This window comes from Ranitomeya imitator, chromosome 4, assembly GCF_032444005.1.
Source record: "Ranitomeya imitator isolate aRanImi1 chromosome 4, aRanImi1.pri, whole genome shotgun sequence".
NCBI lineage: Eukaryota > Metazoa > Chordata > Amphibia > Anura > Dendrobatidae > Ranitomeya > Ranitomeya imitator.
Window position 1 is genome coordinate 362,977,423 of NC_091285.1, and position 21,848 is coordinate 362,999,270.

A 21,848-nucleotide genomic window follows, 5' to 3' on the forward strand; every position below is an offset into this window, starting at 1 on the left:
GAGCAGAAATCAGAAATGGGAATCCTCTCTGGAGGGGGTTGTAGTATGGGCTTCCGCTGCTCGGTGAGTATTCGTGAATGCCTTCCTAGTCAGCATGCCAGCCGTCATTGATGGGGAAGGTTATGTTTGGCTCTAGTGGGTTTTTTGTAATTCAGTCTTTTGCTAATTTTGATATTTTTTAATTGTTTTTACAATTGACCACCCGAACTGATGAAAGTTCATGATCGCATCACTGATGAACTTTTTGAGTTGACTGGTATATCAAGGAGTTCTTGTAAGTGAATTGAAACAGATAAATTGGGCAGGAAACAAGGTGCAGCAAAATTCGTGACTCGCCTGCTGTGCCCTGACTAGAGATACAATTACCTGTGATTGGAGAACACTTTAAAGGAGACCGAAGTTTTAAAATGTAGAAATAAATACAAACATAACCTTAGACCTCAGTCCAGAGCCTCTCACATAGCCAAATCAGTTCTCATACTTTGCACAGATTAGAGGCAATATCCCGAAACATTGTATCTGCAAATTGAGATTTGGCTTTTATCATAAGTCATATTGCAAGATTCGTTAAAGGGTCAATAGTGACTTGTAGGATCGCTACTTCTAACAGATGGTGCTATAAAGTTCAAATCCTCTTTGTCAATAAAGAGGCAATTTGCATATTACATTTCCCAGAGGAGCATTGCACAGCGAATAAGCTTCCTTACATTGGCATGCCAGGGCTGGTATGTCACTCTCCACAAGGAGAAACGTTACCGTTTAGACAAAATTAAATACTCTATTTGTTATAAATGACTTCCGATTTAATTAGAGTTCCCCTCGTAACAATCATTTCCAATTCTTTTTTCTCCAAAATGAAACAAAACTTTATAGCTGCACATTGTTGTGTGAATCAGCCATCACTAAATAGGTGAAAAAATGAGCAACTCATTGAAAATAATAATTCAATGGAGCCAAGCGCAACCTTCTTCCAACAACACTGGCTGACAAACTGACTCAAAAGGGCTACCTAACCCTTCACCTAGTAGGGAAAACCTGTACTACAAGTGTCTTCCTCTCCAGAAGATGACTTCTGTTTCTTTTGGGTACCCTCTCTTATGTCATTACATGAAAGGAAGATTTCGAAAAGTCGTCCTGTTTAAAACTAAAATCCAAATGGATACTGTGGGGGGTTTCAGCAACATACATAGCATCTCAACGTGACGGGATTGCAGTTTCGTGTTATTAAATGCTTTAAATGTATTTTTAATTCTCATGTGTGAAATATAATTACATCTTTCAACATGATGCAAAAACACAGTGTGAAGAGGGGCATAGGGGATGCAACACGACACAAGATCAGGCTGTTTTTTCTGTCCTGTCTAAGAACAGGATGTAGATCCTGAGTTTTGCTCTGGCAGATGTATCCTGTTAAAGGGACTCTGTCAAAAGGTTTTTTTGCTCTGTAATTTGATGACAGCATGAGGTTGGGGCTGAGACATTGATTTCAGAGATGTGTCACTTATTAGGCTGTTATTTCAATACAATGAGTGTTTTATCAGCAGAAGATTATCACTGCTGGACTAGGTGCTTGTGTGAATCCTCATCCAACTCAGCTCCCAGTACTGATTAGCAGCCTACTGTTAATATACAATGTAGACAGAAAGCTGCTAATCAGGGGTAATGGCGGGATCAGCTTTCTGAGCTCTACTATATGTGACATCTAAAAACTCTGATTGTAACACAACTGCTGCACCCAGTAAAGTAAGGGATACATCACTGAAATCAGATTCTCGTACTCTACATTATACTCCTCTCAGTTGATGCAGCAAAAGCCTACTGACAGATTCCCTTTAAATAGTACCTCAATTTCAAATAAACAGTATGAATTACCAGGACACAAAATAGCGGTGAGATTCCAGCCTTCCTGCTGAATGGCTCTTTTATAGATGACCTCTAGATCATTGTACCCAAAATGTCTCTATGAAGGTTTAAAGAGAGCTTAGTGGTGGGCGCCCCAGTCACACCAATAACCAGAAATAACAATATATGCGATTATAGCCTGGGAAGCCACACTTCAACATGACATTGTAATTTAGTATAACGTTTCATCCACACAGGAAATACTTATTCACTAAAAAGCAAGACAAGCAATTAGGAGACGGCTGCAGACTAAATATTGTATGTGTTTAAAAATGCACAGTCTGCTATTTCACATCTATTTTCAGGAGGTCTGGTTTCCATTTCATTGATGAATCAGCTTTATTTTTTCAAGGGCTCTCATTAAATTATATCCCCCTTCTTTAAGCAAAACCCAAGAGGCTAGAAATTCCATCATGGTTTATTTATGAAATGAACACATACCGCCTAGCGGGCTCTGGTCAACTGCTTGGGATTTAGTCTAAGCCAGTAGGGAGGTAACAATGGATTACACCCTTATTTCCCATCACATAGTTTGGTTGTTGCTATGTTGAGTTATGTATTTATGCTTTTCTAACAATGATAAACTACTCGTTCTAACGATCACAAGTTTTTGTATAGCAGCCATGTCATGACGGGGTTACAGATTACACAAACCAAAATATTCAAGAGGATGGCGACAGACTCTGTATGACATATGGTGACTAACTATTGAGACATAGCTCAGATAACGGCTCGTACAATCAGAAGGGCATTATTCAGAAAAAGTCACAGGCCGAACAGCGATAATTCATTTATTTTCACTAAAATCCGTCATGGCCAAAAGCTGCTGCCTTATAGAGTACTGCTGTCACTTATGGAGCACGGGTAGTGTTAATCTACAACTGTCTTCTATCAGATGTCAGCCCAATTTTACTTAAAGGGAACCTGATAGCTGATAAATGCAGGCCGATCCATGACTAGTCAGACAGGTGGGCCCCTCAAGCTTCTCCTTGCCTGCTCCTCCTGTCAGGTTTCCTTCTGTGTGCGTATAGGGAGAGACCTGTCAGTCACTATCAGCGTACTGGGACTTGCCTTTCTGACTAATCTCCAGTATGCCTCGGTCCCAAGCAGCTTTTAAAGTAGGTTTTTCTCTGAAACACCGCTGCATTTCATAGTCAAGCGCACATGGCTGAAATCATACAGCCATGTCCAATATATGCTGCTTTTGGATCGGGCAACATGTGTCAGCTATCACATTCCCTTTAAGGGAAACTATTACCAAAAAATGACCTATTGCATAATTCAGGTTTTTGTGTTATATGTATTTTTTTTTATGTTTTGACAGTTTTTTTCATATCACAATCTGTACTCATCTGCATTTTTTTTCCAGCTCGGATCGGATCACACAATAGAAGTCAATTGGTGTGAGAAAAAAAAAATCGCACAGCAATCATACCATACGAGTGCTGTGCAATTTTTACACACCGGTGTCCTTTGAAAAGGTGGCGTTTCATATGTGGCTACAGTAAAAACAAGTAGAAAGGATACATTACATATATACACATAGAATAGGTGTATATAAATATATATATATTGTGAGACAGTGACCCCTGTTACAACTAGAGGGTTCCGTTTGTTCTCCCCTGGATGCGCACAGAGGCGTAGTGAGGCCATGAGGGGGCGTTACAGTCGCAGGTGTGGCTGTGATTACAATTGTAAAAAGCCCTGTAGTATAGACCGGTTTTAGAATTGAGTCTGAGGCGTCTCAGGTGTGTCCAGGCCAGAGTGAGGCCTGACAACCCATATCATACACAGTGGTGCTGCTGTCCACGATGTCTGGTCACGGATGTGGACAGGTCTTGTGCCCGGAGGTGAACCGGAGGTAGACTGTCCTGTGCCCTAAGGAAGGACCAGCGTGTGTCACAGCTGCAGACAGGAGGATGTCAAGGTCTGTGTACGGCTGTGAGTCGAGACTGTGATACAGCGGTGCACGACACCCACGGAACTAGTCAGAGGAGGACTAGCATGTGTAGTGACTGCAATATAAAGGATGCTGTAATGAACTGGTGTGAACTGAACACTGAAGTTATGTGCATTTAAGTTATATGCTTGGAACCTTTTCTGTGTGAAGATAACGCATTAAAGAGACTTTTATGTTTGAACTTTGTGTTTCACTGCCTCTTCACTGCTACCGGTGCCTTACAATATATATAGACAAATACATATATATATATATATATATATATATACTAGATGGTGGCCCAATTATATATATATATACTAGATGGTGGCCCAATTATAACGCATTGGGTATTCTAGAATATGTATGTAGTGTATTTATGAAGATTTCAGAATAATGCAATGAATACACAGAATTCAGCTGTCGGGGAGCGACCAATTAGCGAAGCGTGGTTCAAATCCCGCGCCAATTCGCGGCCGGACTGCGTCTTTCGCTGATCGTTCGCGGCCAGCCAGGCGCGACTAATTAGTGAAGCCAGGGCGAGCTCCAGGTTTTTGAGGGCCCCGGGCGAAAGAGTCTCACAGCCCACGCAGCATATAACACAGCCCACGTAGTATATAGCACAACCACAAATCTCCTCCTGCATGGCATTTGCTCCTCAACCATGAAATGTATTCATAGCTCAAAATTAAACTATAAAACCTAGCCAAAAGTATATTAAGATAATCATAGAGAGCAGATCGCTTCTGATTGTAATTCAGGCTGCTTTCAAATGATTTTCCGCCAAATATCAACACTACACATGCTGAAAAATAGAAGTGACTATGTAGGGTACGGATCTCAAACCTGTGACTCTTCAGCTGTTACAAAACTGTTATGAAGGCAATCCAGTAACACAGTGTGCAGTAATCAGAGCACATACAGTGATCTGACAATAACCCAAAAACAATAGAACGAGCTCTGAGACGTGGAATCTCTGTAGACCGCAATACCTGAACCTATCCTAAACACAACTAAAGGCAGCTGTGGATTGCGCCTGACACTACCTATGCAACTCGGCACAGCCTGAGGAACTGACTAGCCTGAAGATAGAAATACAAGCCTGACTTGCCTCAGAGAAATACCCCAAAGGAAAAGGCAGCCCCCCACATATAATGACTGTTAGCAAGATGAAAAGACAAAACGTAGAGATGAAATAGATTCAGCAAAGTGAGGCCCGATATTCTAGATAGAGCGAGGATAGCAAAGAGAACTTTGCAGTCTACAAAAAACCCTAAAGCAAAAAACCACGCAAAGGGGGCAAAAAGACCCACCGTGCCGAACTAACGGCACGGTGGTACACCCTTTGCGTCTCAGAGCTTCCAGCAAAAAAGAAAAGACAAGCTGGACAGAAAAAACAGCAACAAAAGCAAAGAAGCACTTATCTAAGCAGAGCAGCAGGCCACAGGAAAGATCCAGAAGCTCAGATCCAACACTGGAACATAGACAAGGAGCAAGGAAGACAGAATCAGGTGGAGTTAAATAACAAGGCAGCCAACGAGCTCACCAGAACACCTGAGGGAGGAAGCCCAGAAGCTGCAGTACCACTTGTGACCACAGGAGTGAATTCAGCCACAGAATTCACAACACAAAACTACATTCCCAGCATGCCCTGACCACCTGAAGACTATCACGATGTAGACCACTGATCTGGTATATATCTATTATATATTGTTCAAAGCAAATCCCAATTGTCCCAACTACAAGATTTCATGCTCAGCTAATTTTTGTGGTCATTTTAGGCTAAAACTCTGCGACCAAATGTTTGCTGGGAGTCTATAACGTATGCAAACATCAATACACAGCACTTCAGGTTGTGCTATTCTAGGGGTGTGAACTGTTACCCTGTTCCTGCCCCTGAAGGCAACAGACGCGCTACAGTGGGGAAAATAAGTATTTGATCCACTGCCAATTTTGCAAGTTTTCCCACCTACAAAGAATAGAGAGGTCTGTAATTTTTATCATAGGTGCACTTCAACTGTGAGAGACGGAATCTAAAAATAAAAAAAAAACAGAAAATCAGACACGTATGAGTTTTACATAATTAAATTGCATTTTATTGCATGAAATAAGTATTTGATCACCTACTAACCAGCATGAATTCTACCTCTCACATACCTGTTAGGCTGCCGTCACACTATCAGTATTTGGTCAGTATTTTACATCAGTATTTGTAGCCAAAACCAGGAGTGGAACAAATAGAGGAAAAGTATAATAGAAACATATGCACCACTTCTGCATTTATCACCCACTCCTGGTTTTGGTTACAAATACTGATGTAAAATACTGACCAAATACTGGTAGTGTGACGGCAGCCTTAGTCTTCTATAAGAAGCCCTCTTACTCTGCACTCATTACCTGTATTAATTGCACCTGTTTGATCTTGTTACCTGTATACAAGACACCTGTCCACACATTCAATTAATCACACTCCAACCTCTCCACCATGGCCAAGACCAAAGAGCTGTCTAAGGACATCCGGGACCAAATTGTAGACTAGCACAAGGCTGGGATGGGCTACAGGACAATACATAGTTACATAGTTACATAGTTATTAAGGTTGAAGGAAGACTATATGTCCATCTAGTTCAACCCATAGCCTAACCTAACATGTTGATCCAGAGGAAGGCAAAAAAACCCCATGTGCAAAGAGTAAGCTCCACATTGGGGAAAAAAATTCCTTCCCGACTCCACATACGGCAATCAGACTAGTTCCCTGGATCAACGCCCTATCAAGGAATCTAGTGTATATACCCTGTAACATTATACTTTTCCAGAAAGGTATCCAGTCCCCTCTTAAATTTAAGTAATGAATCACTCATTACAACATCATACGGCTGAGAGTTCCATAGTCTCACTGCTCTTACAGTAAAGAATCCGCGTCTGTTATTATGCTTAAACCTTTTTTCCTCCAACCGCAGAGGATGCCCCCTTGTCCCTGTTTCAGGTCTATGATTAAAAAGATCATCAGAAAGGTCTTTGTACTGTCCCCTCATATATTTATACATTAAAATAAGATCACCCCTTAGTCTTCGTTTTTCCAAACTAAATAGCCCCAAGTGTAATAACCTATCTTGGTATTGCAGACCCCCCAGCCCTCTAATAACCTTGGTCGCTCTTCTCTGCACCCGCTCCAGTTCAGCTATGTCTTTCTTAAACACCGGAGACCAGAACTGTGCACAGTATTCTAAGTGTGGTCGAACTAGTGACTTGTATAGAGGTATAGGCAAGCAGCTTGGTGAGAAGGCAACAACTATTGGCTCAATTATTAGAAAATGGAAGAAACACAAAATAACTGTCAATCTTCCTCGGTCTGGGTCTCCAAGCAGCCTTGACTTACAATCAGAAGTGATCTGTTCTCTATGATTTTCTTAATAAACTTTTGGCTAGGTTTTATAGTTTCATTTTGAGCTATGAATACATTTCATGGTTGAGGAGCAAATGGCGTTCAGGAGATTTGTCTTATGCGTGCCGTTAGTTATTTTGATAGCTGGCAGTGGAAGATGTGATTTTATGGCTCGATTTTAGAATTCTGCAGAATTTTTTAGTTGCTTGGAATATCATTGATTCGAAGAATGTGTCTAGGCATTTAATAGATGTCCTATCTGAAGGGAGATGTTCTCTGTGTCTAAACCTCCTGGTAGAGACTGGTGGCTAAGCAGACTTACCCTGTGAGTATTGTCTGGGCTACGGAGAAATGCACAAGTAAGGCAATAGATATAATAATAAACTTCATCAGTGATAATACAAACACAGCTTTGGTACATCGACGTTGGATATTTATTTTATTTCCACCGACCATATCTACAAATGTCATTTGCTTGGTGGTCCCTAAACAATACCAGTCAGCCATTATGAAGCCACATATTTCTGTCATGCTCTCATGACTCCAGTAGGTAACGCAGTGCTCTCACATTCTCTCTATACCATCCTAATGCGAAATTGTAAGTTGTTACTCTCTTTACATCACCACTTTATGGCCTGGGCCAGCAGGCTGGTACTTTATCGACTAGTGATAATAAGGATGATGAAAGGAACTTGCTGGACATTCCAGGCCCATTAATTACATGGACCATTGCCAGAAGCGAACTATGTACATATAGCATCATATAAAGCGGCCTTCACATCTGGAGCCCAGATCACACATTACTCACTCAGCATTTTACTGCACACAGAACATAAAGCACAGTTCCTGACCGACAGGATTTTCTGCTTAAGCCATATGTAAATGATAGGGAAATGAGTGTTCCCTTTGGATACTTTATTAAAACCATACCACTTTAACTGTGCGGCTTTTTGAGCCTAATGATTTGTGATGTAGGGCTCAGCAAGATATTTCATAGTGTTGGTGGTGGTGTTTCCACAAATATTGGAATCCTTGACTAAAGAGAAGCCTTACCTCATCTGAAATGTATGTAAGATCAAGTCAGGTATCTGCGCAGATACAACATGGTAATTCCTTGGCAGAAGAAATGGGAAACAGAGAAAAAGAATCAAAGTATCTCCTGACTTCAAACTCAAGTCAATCGTCTGAAGTAACCAGATTGTCATTATTGTATTTTACAGGGACTGATGGCTCTTGGGGCCCAGAGTAAAATAAGAGAGCTTTGTGTGTCAGAGTGCCTCGGAGTGACGGACATCGGTATTCAGGTAACGTGGTATAAAGGCAGCACGGTGGCTCAGTGGTTAGCACTGCAGCGCTGGGTCCTGGTCCTGGGTTCAAATCCCACCAACATCTGCAAGGAGTTTGTATGTTCTCCCCGTCTTGGCGTGGGTTTCCTCCGGGTTCTCCAATTTCCTCCCACACTTCAAAGTCACACTGATAGGGTATTTAGATTGTGCGCCCCAATGGGGACAGTGATGATAATGTCTGTAATGGCGCTATAAGTGAGTAAATAAATATATAAAGTACTAGATGGCAGCCCGATTCTAAAGAATCGGGAGTCTAGAATCCATATATACTTTATTTATTCAAATGTAAGAATAATACAATTAATAAATAATAGTAAGAAAGAACAAAAATAATAGGCAGTATATGGAGAAAACACCAAACAAAAGTTCAAAATTGGTGTGAAAATGTCACTGAACCACTTCACAACTAAATATATATAGTTTTGGTAAATGGTATTATCATTTTTTTGACGAAATTCGGCAGGAGCTTGAAGAGCAACGTCACTGGGCCCGCCTCCACGCAGTAGAAACTTGCTGTGAGGTAAAAATTCAAAAATCACACCAAAATGGCGGGCGGAGTGTGTCACAGTACAGCACGTTTCTGATTGGTCGCTCGCAGCAGGCGGCAACCAATCAGACACTGGACACTGTTGATGTCACTTATCTCCGGACATTAGCTCCGGACATTAGCTCCGGACATTAGCTCCGGACATTATCTCCGCACATTAGCTCCGGACATTAGCTCCGGACATTAGCTCCGGACAAAGCCACGGAAGTTGGCACAAATTGCAGGAAGTAGTATTCTAGGCAATTATATATTAGATATTAGTAAGCAGAAAATGGAACACGGCACTCCAAGCCCAATGTTAAGTGCTCAAGTAGGGTTCTTCCACGATTATATAGTGGGAAGAACTATAAACTAACAAATTGCAATGTACCGTATATTTGTCCTGTTTATTATTAGGCAATACAGAACTGTGATGTTTAATGAAAACTGCATGACCTTTCTGAAATATCGAATTGTAGGAGCTAAACAGAATGGAAAAGAGAAGCTCTGAGAGTAGCGGTATGACAACTCTGGATAATACGGGATAATTAGTTTTATTTCTATAGCGGCAACATATTCCGCAGCACTCTACATTTTACAAGGGGACTTGTGCAGACAATAGACATTACAGAATAACAATCTAATATATAATTGCCTAGAATACTACTTCCTGCAATTTGTGCCAACTTCCGTGGCTTTGTCCGGAGCTAATGTCCGGAGCTAATGTCCGGAGATAAGTGACGTCAACAGTGTCCAGTGTCTGATTGGTTGCCGCCTGCTGCGAGCGACCAATCAGAAACGTGCCGTACTGTGACACACTCCGCCCGCCATTTTGGTGTGATTTTTGAATTTTTACCTCACAGCAAGTTTCTACTGCGTGGAGGCGGGCCCAGTGACGTTGCTCTTCAAGCTCCTGCCGAATTTCGTCAAAAAAATGATAATACCATTTACCAAAACTATATATATTTAGTTGTGAAGTGGTTCAGTGACATTTTCACACCAATTTTGAACTTTTGTTTGGTGTTTTCTCCATATACTGCCTATTATTTTTGTTCTTTCTTACTATTATTTATTAATTGTATTATTCTTACATTTGAATAAATAAAGTATATATGGATTCTAGACTCCCGATTCTTTAGAATCGGGCTGCCATCTAGTAATTACATAAACAGATACCAAGAGGAATGAGGGCCCTGCTCGCAAGCTTACAATCCGCTGCTCAGTGTGCTTCTGTTTTGCATTCTGATTAGCTCCTGTATAGCACTGTTTGCCAAACGCCATGTAATTTCACTGAAACCTCACATTTTTAATTGGCTAACAGTAAACTGAGCAACTATTATTTTTAATTTCAAAGAGTTTTGTGTTCTTTAAACAACAGGATATTAACAGATACAGTATTTCAAATTATACATGTAACTAAATATTTTTCTACTTTTTGAACATAGTTTTTGTCTAGTCAGGATAAAGGGTTTTCTCAGGAGTCTTTTGCTTCTCTGCCTCCCTGCTTCCTGGTTGCCAGAGGCGGTCTACCAGGCTGCCAGCAAAGGCATCTCTGACTCTGCAGCATGGAGGAAACACAGAGGGACTGAGGCTAGTTGGATCCAGCAAGCAGACTATATAGCACAGAGCTTGCGAGTGGCATGTGCTAATTGCCTAAGTTATCACCAGTCAGTGAGCTGCACTCTATAAAATTAAAAATTCCTCTGTTGTTAAGAATAGAGAGGATTTTTAATACAAGTTAAACCACAAGGTTACTTGTTTTTGAAAGCTCTTTGCACTTTAACACATTTGACATCTGACACAAGTTCCTTATTCATTGCAAAATAATACACTGCTCAAAAAAATAAAGGGAACACTAAAATCCCCACATCCTAGATATCACTGAATGAAATATTCCAGTTGTAAATCTTTATTCATTACATAGTGGAATGTGTTGAGAACAATAAAACCTAAAAATGATCAACGTAAATCACAATTAATATCCCACAGAGGTCTGGAGTTGGAATGATGCTCAAATTCAAAGTGGAAAATGAAGTTACAGGCTGATCCAACTTCAGTGGAAATGCCTCAAGACAAGGAAATGATGCTGAGTAGTGTGTGGCCTCCATGTGCCTGCATGACCTCCCTACAATGCCTGGGCATGCTCCTGATGAGGCGGCAGATGGTCTCCTGAGGGATCTCCTCCCAGACCTGGACTAAAGCATCCGCCAACTCCTGGACAGTCTGTGGTGCAACATGACGTTGATGGATGGTGTGAGACATGATGTCCCAGATGTGTCCAATCGGATTCAGGTCTGGGGAACGGGCAGGCCAGTCCATAGCTTCAATGCCTTGATCTTGCAGGAACTGCTGACACACTCCATCCACATGAGGTCTGGCATTGTCCTGCATTAGGAGGAACCCAGGGCCAACCGCACCAGCATATGGTCTCACAAGGGGTCTGAGGATCTCATCTCGGTACTTAATGGCAGCCAGGCTACCTCTGGCGAGCACATGGGAGGGCTATGCGGCCCTCCAAAGAAATGCCACCCCATACCATTACTGACCCACTGCCAAAATGGTCATGCTGAAGGATGTTGCAGGCAGCAAATTGCTCTCCACGGCATCTCCAGACTCTGTCATGTAAGTCACATGTGCTCAGTGTGAACCTGCTTTCATCTGTGAAGAGCACAGGGCGCCAGTGGAAAATTTGCCAACCCTGATGTTCTGTGGCAAATGTCAAGCGTCCTGCATGGTGTTGGGCTGTGAGCGCACAACCCCCATCTGTGGACGTCGGGCACTCAGAACATCCTCATGAAGTCGGTTTCTAACAGTTTGTGCAGACACATGCACATTTGTTGCCTGCTGGAGGTCATTTTTCAGGGCTCTGGCAGTGCTCCTCCTGTTCCTCCTTGCACAAAGGCTGAGGTAGCAGTCCTGCTGCTGAGTTGTGGCCCTCCTACGGCCCCCTCCATGTCTCCTGGTGTACTGGCCTGTCTCCTGGTAGCGCCTCCAGCCTCTGGACACTACGCTGACAGACACAGGAAACCTTTTTGCCAAAACTCGCATTGATGTGCCATCCTGGATGAGCTGAACTACCTGAGTCACTTGTGTGGGTTGTAGAGTCCATCTCATGCTACCACGAGTGTGAAAGCACAACCAACATTCAAAAGTGACAAAAACATTAGCCAGAAAGCATTGGTACTGAGATGTGGTCTGTGGTCCCCACCTGCAGAACCACCCCTTTATTGAGTGTGTCTTGATAATTGCCAATAGTTTCCATCTGTTGTCTATTCCATTTGCACAACAGCATGTGAAATTGATTGTCAATCAGTGTTGCTTCCTAAGTGGACAGTTTGATTTCACAGACGTTTGATTTACTTGGAGTTATATTCTGTTGTTTAAGTGTTCCCTTTATTTTTTGAGCAGTGCATTTAGCTACAATGTAACAAAAATTGTCTGGTCACAGAGTTGAAAACAAGAGAACATAGTGTTGATACAAATGCAAAAATAACAATTTATATATGTTGTTGTGAATTCTGTTGTCGGGCTCCCTCCTGTGGTCATGAATGGTACTTCGGCTGGTTCTGTCCATGGACTTCCTCTGGTGGGTGTTTCTGAGTTTCCTTCCACAGGTGACGAGGTTAATTCGTTAGCTGGCTGCTCTATTTAACTCCACTTAGATCTTTGCTCCATGCCACCTGTCAATGTTCCAATATTGGTCTAGTTCACTCCTGGGATCGTTCTTGTGACCTGTCTTCCCAGCAGAAGCTAAGTTCCAGCTTGTATTTCTTTGGTTTGCTATTTTTCTGTCCAGCTTGCTATTTGTATTGTTGTCTTGCTTGCTGGAAGCTGAGGGAGCGCCTCCGCACCGTGAGTCGGTGCGGAGGGTCTTTTTTTGCGCCCTCTGCGTGGTCTTTTTGTAGGTTTTTGTGCTGACCGCAAAGTAACCTTTCCTATCCTCGGTCTGTTCAGTAAGTCGGGCCTCACTTTGCTAAATCTATTTCATCTCTGTGTTTGTATTTTCATCTTTACTCACAGTCATTATGTGTGGGGGGCTGCCTTTTCCTTTGGGGAATTTCTCTGAGGCAAGGTAGGCTTTATTTTTCTATCTTCAGGGCTAGCTAGTTCCTTAGGCTGTGCCGAGTTGCATAGGGAGCGTTAGGCGCAATCCACGGCTATTTCTAGTGTGTTTGATAGGATTAGGGATTGCGGTCAGCAGAGTTCCCACGTCCCAGAGGTCGTCCTTTATTATCAGTAACTATCAGGTCATTCCGTGTGCTCTTAACCACCAGGTCCATTATTGTCCTGACCACCAGGTCATAACAGTACAGGTGGCCATAAGTACTAATGCATCTCAATAGAGGGATAAGAGAAGTTCTGAGACCATTTTTTTTTCTTTGCAGTGTGTTTTGTCTCTCTTTTCCCCTTTACCTCTGGGTGGTTCAGGACACAGGTGTAAACATGGACATTCAAGGTCTGTCCTCTTGGATGGATAATCTCACTACAAGGGTACAAAACATTCATGATTTTGTGGTTCAGAATCCGATGTCAGAGCCTAGGATTCCTATTCCTGATTTGTTTTTTGGTGATAGATCTAAGTTCTTGAATTTCAAAAATAATTGTAAATTGTTTCTTGCCTTGAAACTTCGCTCCTCAGGTGACCCTGTTCAACAAGTAAAGATCATTATTTCTTTGTTATGTGGTGACCCTCAAGACTGGGCATTTTCCCTTGCGCCAGGAGATCCGGCATTGCGTGATGTTGATGCGTTTTTCCTGGCGCTTGGATTGCTTTATGACGACCCTAATTCAGTGGATCAGGCAGAGAAAATCTTGCTGGCTCTGTGTCAGGGTCAGGATGAGGCAGAGATATATTGTCAGAAGTTTAGAAAGTGGTCTGTGCTCACTCAGTGGAATGAATGTGCCCTGGCAGCAATCTTCAGAAAGGGTGTCTCTGAAGCCCTTAAGGATGTCATGGTGGGATTTCCCATGCCTGCTGGTCTGAATGAGTCTATGTCCTTGGCCATTCAGATCGATCGACGCTTGCGTGAGCGTAAAGCTGTGCACCATTTGGCAGTACTATCTGAGCATGGGCCTGAGCCTATGCAATGTGATAGGACTTTGACCAGAGCTGAACGGCAAGAACACAGACGTCGGAATGGGCTATGTTTTTACTGTGGTGATTCCACTCATGCTATCTCCGATTGTCCTAAGCGCACTAAGCGGTTCGCTAGGTCTGCCACCATTGGTACGGTACAGTCTAAATTTCTATTGTCTGTTACTCTGATTTGCTCTTTGTCATCCTATTCTGTTATGGCATTTGTGGATTCAGGCGCTGCCCTGAATTTGATGGACTTGGAGTATGCTAGGCGCTGTGGTTTTTTCTTGGAGCCCTTGTAGTTTCCTATTCCATTGAGAGGAATTGATGCTACGCCTTTGGCCAAGAATAAGCCTCAGTACTGGACCCAATTGACCATATGCATGGCTCCTGCACATCAGGAGGATATCCGCTTTCTGGTGTTGCATAATCTGCATGATGTGGTCGTTTTGGGGTTGCCATGGCTACAGGTTCATAATCCAGTATTGGACTGGAAATCTATGTCTGTGTCCAGCTGGGGTTGCCAGGGGGTACATGGTGATGTTCCATTTTTGTCTATTTCATCTTCCACTCCTTCTGAAGTTCCAGAGTTTTTGTCGGATTATCGGGATGTATTTGATGAGCCCAAAGCCAGTGCCCTACCTCCTCATAGGTATTGCGATTGTGCAATTAATTTGATTCCTGGTAGTAAGTTTCCTAAGGGCCGATTGTTCAATTTATCTGTGCCAGAACACGCCGCTATGCGGAGTTATATAAAGGAATCCTTGGAGAAAGGCCATATTCGCCCGTCGTCATCACCGTTAGGAGCAGGGTTCTTTTTTGTGGCCAAGAAGGATGGTTCTTTGAGACCTTGTATTGATTACCGCCTTCTTAATAAAATTACAGTCAAATTTCAGTATCCTTTGCCGTTGCTGTCTGATTTGTTTGCTCGTATTAAAGGGGCTAGTTGGTTCACCAAGATAGATCTTCGAGGGGCGTATAATCTTGTGCGTATTAAACAAGGCGATGAATGGAAAACAGCATTTAATACGCCCGAGGGCCATTTTGAGTACCTGGTTATGCCATTCGGGCTTTCCAATGCTCCATCAGTATTTCAGTCCTTTATGCATGACATCTTCCGAGAGTACCTGGATAAATTCCTGATTGTGTATTTGGATGATATTTTGGTCTTTTCGGATGATTGGGAGTCTCATGTGAAGCAGGTCAGAATGGTGTTCCAGGTCCTTCGTGCGAATTCCTTGTTTGTGAAGGGGTCAAAGTGTCTCTTTGGAGTTCAGAAGGTTTCATTTTTGGGGTTCATTTTTTCCCCTTCTACTATCGAGATGGACCCTGTTAAAGTCCAGGCCATTTACGATTGGACTCAGCCGACATCTGTGAAGAGCCTGCAAAAGTTCCTGGGCTTTGCTAATTTTTATCGGTGCTTCATCGCTAATTTTTCTACTGTTGCTAAACCGTTGACTGATTTGACCAAGAAGGGTGCTGATGTGGTCAATTGGTCTTCTGCAGCTGTAGAGGCTTTTCAGGAGTTGAAGCGTCGTTTTTCTTCTTCCCCTGTGTTGTGCCAGCCAGATATTTCGCTCCCGTTTCAGGTTGAGGTTGATGCTTCTGAGATTGGAGCAGGGGCTGTTTTGTCGCAAAGAAGTTCTGATGGCTCGGTGATGAAGCCATGTGCTTTCTTTTCTAGAAAGTTTTCGCCTGCTGAGCGTAATTATGATGTTGGTAATCGTGAGTTGTTGGCCATGAAGTGGGCATTCGAGGAGTGGCGTCATTGGCTTGAAGGAGCGAAGCATCGCGTGGTGGTCTTGACAGATCACAAGAATTTGACTTATCTTGAGGCTGCCAAACGGTTGAATCCGAGACAGGCTAGATGGTCGTTATTTTTCTCCCGTTTTGATTTTGTGGTTTCGTACCTTCCGGGCTCTAAGAATGTGAAGGCTGATGCCCTGTCAAGGAGTTTTGTGCCTGACTCTCCGGGTGTTCCTGAGCCGGCGGGTATTCTCAAAGAGGGGGTAATTTTGTCTGCCATCTCCCCTGATTTGCGGCGGGTGCTGCAAAAATTTCAGGCTGATAGACCTGACCGTTGCCCAGCGGAGAAACTGTTTGTCCCTGATAGATGGACTAGTAGAGTTATCTCTGAGATTCATTGTTCAGTGTTGGCTGGGCATCCTGGAATCTTTGGTACCAGAGATTTGGTGGCTAGATCCTTTTGGTGGCCGTCTTTGTCGTGGGATGTGCGTTCTTTTGTGCAGTCCTGTGGGACTTGTGCTCGGGCTAAGGCCTGCTGTTCTCGTGCCAGTGGGTTGCTTTTGCCCTTGCCGGTCCCGAAGAGGCCCTGGACGCATATTTCTATGGATTTTATTTCGGATCTCCCCGTCTCTCAAAAGATGTCAGTCATTTGGGTGGTTTGTGATCGCTTTTCTAAGATGGTCCATTTGGTACCTTTGTCTAAATTGCCTTCCTCCTCTGATTTGGTGCCATTATTTTTCCAGCATGTGGTTCGTTTACATGGTATCCCGGAGAACATCGTTTCTGACAGAGGTTCCCAGTTTGTTTAGAGGTTTTGGCGTTCCTTTTGTGCAAGGATGGGCATTGATTTGTCTTTTTCCTCGGCTTTCCATCCTCAGACAAATGGCCAAACCGAACGAACTAATCAAACTTTGGAAACATATCTGAGATGCTTTGTTTCTGCTGATCAGGATGATTGGGTGTCCTTTTTGCCGTTGGCTGAGTTTGCCCTTAATAATCGGGCCAGCTCGGCTACTTTGGTTTCGCCGTTTTTCTGCAATTCTGGTTTCCATCCTCGTTTCTCTTCAGGGCAGGTTGAGTCTTCGGACTGTCCTGGTGTAGATACTGTGGTGGATAGGTTGCAGCAGATTTGGACTCATGTGGTGGACAATTTTACATTCTCCCAGGAGAAGGCTCAACGTTTCGCTAACCGCCGGCGCTGTGTGGGTCCCCGACTTCGTGTTGGGGATTTGGTTTGGTTGTCGTCTCGTTATGTTCCTATGAAGGTTTCCTCTCCTAAGTTTAAGCCTCGTTTCATTGGTCCGTATAAGATTTGTGAGGTTATCAATCCTGTGTCATTTCGTTTGGCCCTTCCTGCTTCTTTTGCCATCCATAATGTGTTCCATAGGTCGTTATTGCGGATATACGTGGCGTCTGTGGTTCCATCCGTTGATCCTCCTGCCCCGGTGTTGGTTGAGGGGGAGTTGGAGTATGTGGTGAAGAAGATTTTGGATTCTCGTGTTTCGAGACGGAAACTCCAGTACCTGGTCAAGTGGAAGGGTTATGGTCAGGAAGATAATTCCTGGGTTTTTGCCTCTGATGTTCATGCTGCCGATCTGGTTCGTGCCTTTCATTTGGCTCATCCTGGTCGGCCTGGGGGCTCTGGTGAGGGTTCGGTGACCCCTCCTCAAGGGGGGGAATACTGTTGTGAATTCTGTTGTCGGGCTCCCTCCTGTGGTCATGAATGGTACTTCGGCTGGTTCTGTCCATGGACTTCCTCTGGTGGGTATTTCTGAGTTTCCTTCCACAGGTGACAAGGTTAATTCGTTAGCTGGCTGCTCTATTTAACTCCACTTAGATCTTTGCTCCATGCCACCTGTCAATGTTCCAGAATTGGTCTAGTTCACTCCTGGATCGTTCTTGTGACCTGTCTTCCCAGCAGAAGCTAAGTTCCAGCTTGTATTTCTTTGGTTTGCTATTTTTCTGTCCAGCTTGCTATTTTTATTGTTGTCTTGCTTGCTGGAAGCTCTGGGACGCAGAGGGAGCGCCTCCGCACCGTGAGTCGGTGCGGAGGGTCTTTTTTTGTGCCCTCTGCGTGGTCTTTTTGTAGGTTTTTGTGCTGACCGCAAAGTAACCTTTCCTATCCTCGGTCTGTTCAGTAAGTCGGGCCTCACTTTGCTAAATCTATTTAATCTCTGTGTTTGTATTTTCATCTTTACTCACAGTCGTTATGTGTGGGGGGCTGCCTTTTCCTTTGGGGAATTTCTCTGAGGCAAGGTAGGCTTTATTTTTCTATCTTCAGGGCTAGCTAGTTCCTTAGGCTGTGCCGAGTTGCATAGGGAGCGTTAGGCGCAATCCACGGCTATTTCTAGTGTGTTTGATAGGATTAGGGATTGCGGTCAGCAGAGTTCCCACGTCCCAGAGGTCGTCCTTTATTATCAGTAACTATCAGGTCATTCCGTGTGCTCTTAACCACCAGGTCCATTATTGTCCTGACCACCAGGTCATAACAATATGTACACCACTCATGAAATTAGATAATTTTATTCAAATTAGATCCTGAAAATAAGCTAAAAGACTGAGCAACCATATAAGGCCGGGGTCACACTGGCATATTGCATCCGATGTGAGAGTATCGGATGCGATATGCTAATGACACTCGGCTCCTGCTCGCAGCAGAGCAGGAGCCGAGTGTCATGCGTCTGTGCTCCGATTCTCTCGCACAGAGAGGATCGGAGCACAGCTGCGGAGGAGGCGGAGAAATGAATTTCTCTACCTCCTCTATTGCTGGGGTCCGCTTATAACGCACATCCACTGGTTGATTTGTGTAGATAAAAAATTCTGTTAGCACCCCTTGGAACAAGGGGGAATTTGCATATTGGGAGTACTAAACTTCAAAAGCCCATGTAGCCCTTGTAGTGATATGTCTCATTTCACATATAAAATGTTGGGAAAGCTCCTCTTTAACACTCTTTTTTATGTATGCACAATGACTTAAGTTCTTATTTCCATTGTCTATTGAAAAGTCTCCAAGGAAATGTTCTGGTTGTTTAGGTGGTTTCTGACAAACCTAAAACAGACAAATTACTTGGGGAGTAGTAATTTCCACTTTAGTATTTTTATAGTCTTACAATTCATTCTTCATGATAGATTAATGAGCAGAGACACTTATAGCAGAGAGGTTTGCAGATGCTTCTGGAGCTTTGGAAGAAATCTCAGTCTAATTTATACCTTGTCGGGGTTCACAGATGAGAAATGGTTCTACCACATTGTCTACTGACTTCACCTCCACCCAGTTCTGCAATGGTGTTGCTATTTGTAGTGTGTAGGTTCTGTTGAGTGTTTCTTTGAAATTTATGACAGGTAAATATTTCCTGATATTTGTACAAGAAAGGCAAAAATTGACAACACCAGGATAGAAAAGGAGTCTATGCCTGTACAGTATGTACCAGAGGTGTATCTAGGTTTTTCGGCACCCCGAGGAAGAATTCAGCTTGGCGCACCCCCCTCATTCACATGCGATTTGCACACTTACAGTCATGTGCTGACTAGCTTCTCTTCCTAATTCTCTCAATGTTCAGTGAAAAACTTGGAGAAGCAGGAAGAAAAGCTAATTGTCACATGACACAAGTATGTAAATGGCATATGAGTGACGTGGCCATGTGATGACTGCAGGAACCCGCTATTAGAGCTGAATCCTGACAGTGAGTATATTGAACACTTTTAGGCTTGGCACCCATTAGCTTGCCAGACAGCCCAACCAAAAGGTATGGGAACTGGGATATAAACTGGTGTGCATGCAGCATGTAAGTGCACGTTCACACTAGCCACTAAAAAGAAAAAAACAAAGACAGACACATCATGATTAACCCCTTTCTGACATCGGACGTACTATCCAGTCGAGGAGGGGTGGGCCCCTATGACCACGGACGGGATAGTACGTCCAGCGCGATCGGCGGCGCTCAAGGGGGGAGCGCGGCCGATCGCGGCCGGGTGTCAGCTGCCTATCGCAGCTGACATCCGGCACTATGTGCCAGGAGCGGTCACGGACCGCCCCCGGCACATTAACCCCTGGCACACCGCGATCAAAGATGATCGCGATGTGCCGGCGGTGCAGGGAAGCATCGCGCAGGGAGGGGGCTCCCTGCGGGCTTCCCTGAGCCCCCCGCAGCAACGCGATGTGATCGCGTTGCTGCGAGGGTCTTACCTCCCTCCCTGCCTGCTCCAGACCCGGATCCAAGATGGCCGCGGATCCGGGTACTGCAGGGAGGGAGGTGGCTTCACAGAGCCTGCTCAGAGCAGGCACTGTGAAGCAGCCTGCACTGCTATCAGATCGGTGATCTGACAGTGTGCTATGCACACTGTCAGATCACCGATCTGTGATGTCCCCCCCTGGGACAAAGTAAAAAAGTAAAAAAAAATTTTTCCAAATGTGTAAAAAAAAAAAAAAAAAAAAAAAATTCCTAAATAATGAAAAAAAAAAAAAAAATATTATTCCCATAAATACATTTCTTTATCTAAATAAATTTAAAAAAAACAATAAAAGTACATATATTTAGTATCGCCGCGTCCGTAACGGCCCGACCTATAAAACTGGCCCACTAGTTAACCCCTTCAGTAAACACCGTAAGAAAAAAAAAAAAAAAACGAGGCAAAAAACAACGCTTTATTATCTTACCGCCGAACAAAAAGTGGAATAACACGCGATCAAAAAGACAGATATAAATAACCATGGTACCGCTGAAAACGTCATCTTGTCCTGCAAAAAACGAGTCGTCATACAGCATCATCAGCAAAAAAATAAAAAAGTTATAGTCCTGAGAATAAAACGATGCAAAAATAATTATTTTTTCTATAAAATAGTTTTTATCGTATAAAAGCGCCAAAACATAAAAAAAATGATATAAATGAGGTGTCGCTGTAATCGTACTGACCCGAAGAATAAACCTGCTTTATAAATTTTACCAAACGCGGAACGGTATAAACGCCTCCCCCAAAAGAAATTCATGAATAGCTGGTTTTTGGTCATTCTGCCTCACAAAAATCGGAATAAAAAGCGATCAAAAAATGTCACGTGCCCGAAAATGTTACCAATAAAAACGTCAACTCGTCCCGCAAAAAAACAAGACCTCACATGACTTTGTGGACCAAAATATGGAAAAATAATAGCTCTCAAAATGTGGTAATGCAAAAAATATTTTTTGCAATAAAAAGCGTCTTTCAGTGTGTGACGGCTGCCAATCATAAAAATCCGCTAAAAAACCCACTATAAAAGTAAATCAAACCCCCCTTCATCACCCCCTTAGTTAGGGAAAAATTAAAAAAATGTATTTATTTCCATTTTCCCATTAGGGCTAGGGTTAGGGCTAAGGCTAGGGTTAGGGCTAGGGTTAGGGCTAGGGTTAGGGTTAGGGCTAGGGTTGGGGCTAGGTTTAGGGTTAGGGCTAGGGTTAGGGCTAGGGCTAGGGCTAGGGTTAGGGCTAGGGCTAGGGTTAGGGTTAGGGCTAGGGTTAGGGTTAGGGCTAGGGTTAGGGCTAGGGCTACAGTTTGGGTTGGGGCTAAAGTTACAGTTAGGGTTTAGATTACATTTACAGTTGGGAATAGGGTTGGGATTAGGGTTAGGGGTGTGTCAGGGTTAGAGGTGTGGTTAGGGTTACCGTTGGAATTAGGGTTAGGGGAGTGTTTGGATTAGGGTTTCAGTTATAATTGAGGGGTTTCCACTGTTTAGGCACATCAGGGGCTCTCCAAACGCGACATGGCGTCCGATCTCAATTCCAGCCAATTCTGCGTTGAAAAAGTAAAACAGTGCTTCTTCCCTTCCGAGCTCTCCCGTGTGCCCAAACAGGGGTTTACCCCAACATATGGGGTATCAGCGTACTCAGGACAAATAGGACAACAACTGTTGGGGTCCAATTTCTCCTGTTACCCTTGGGAAAATACAAAACTGG

At 43.5% G+C, this 21,848-nt stretch overlaps 2 protein-coding genes across 2 annotated transcripts in view; one reads left to right on the forward strand and one right to left on the reverse strand.

Moving 5' to 3' along the window:
• FBXL13 (F-box and leucine rich repeat protein 13) overlaps window positions 1–21,848 on the forward strand; it is a 395,640-nt gene that overhangs the window by 325,618 nt on the left and 48,174 nt on the right. Inside the window, exon 18 of the mRNA XM_069765120.1 lies at window positions 8,447–8,530. Within this exon, the coding sequence (XP_069621221.1) occupies window positions 8,447–8,530 (84 nt within the window). The remainder of the gene's footprint in view (window positions 1–8,446; window positions 8,531–21,848) is intronic.
• The window catches only part of FAM185A (family with sequence similarity 185 member A), a 193,043-nt gene that overhangs the window by 11,722 nt on the left and 159,473 nt on the right, over window positions 1–21,848 (reverse strand). The gene's annotated exons all lie outside the window — the stretch shown is intronic.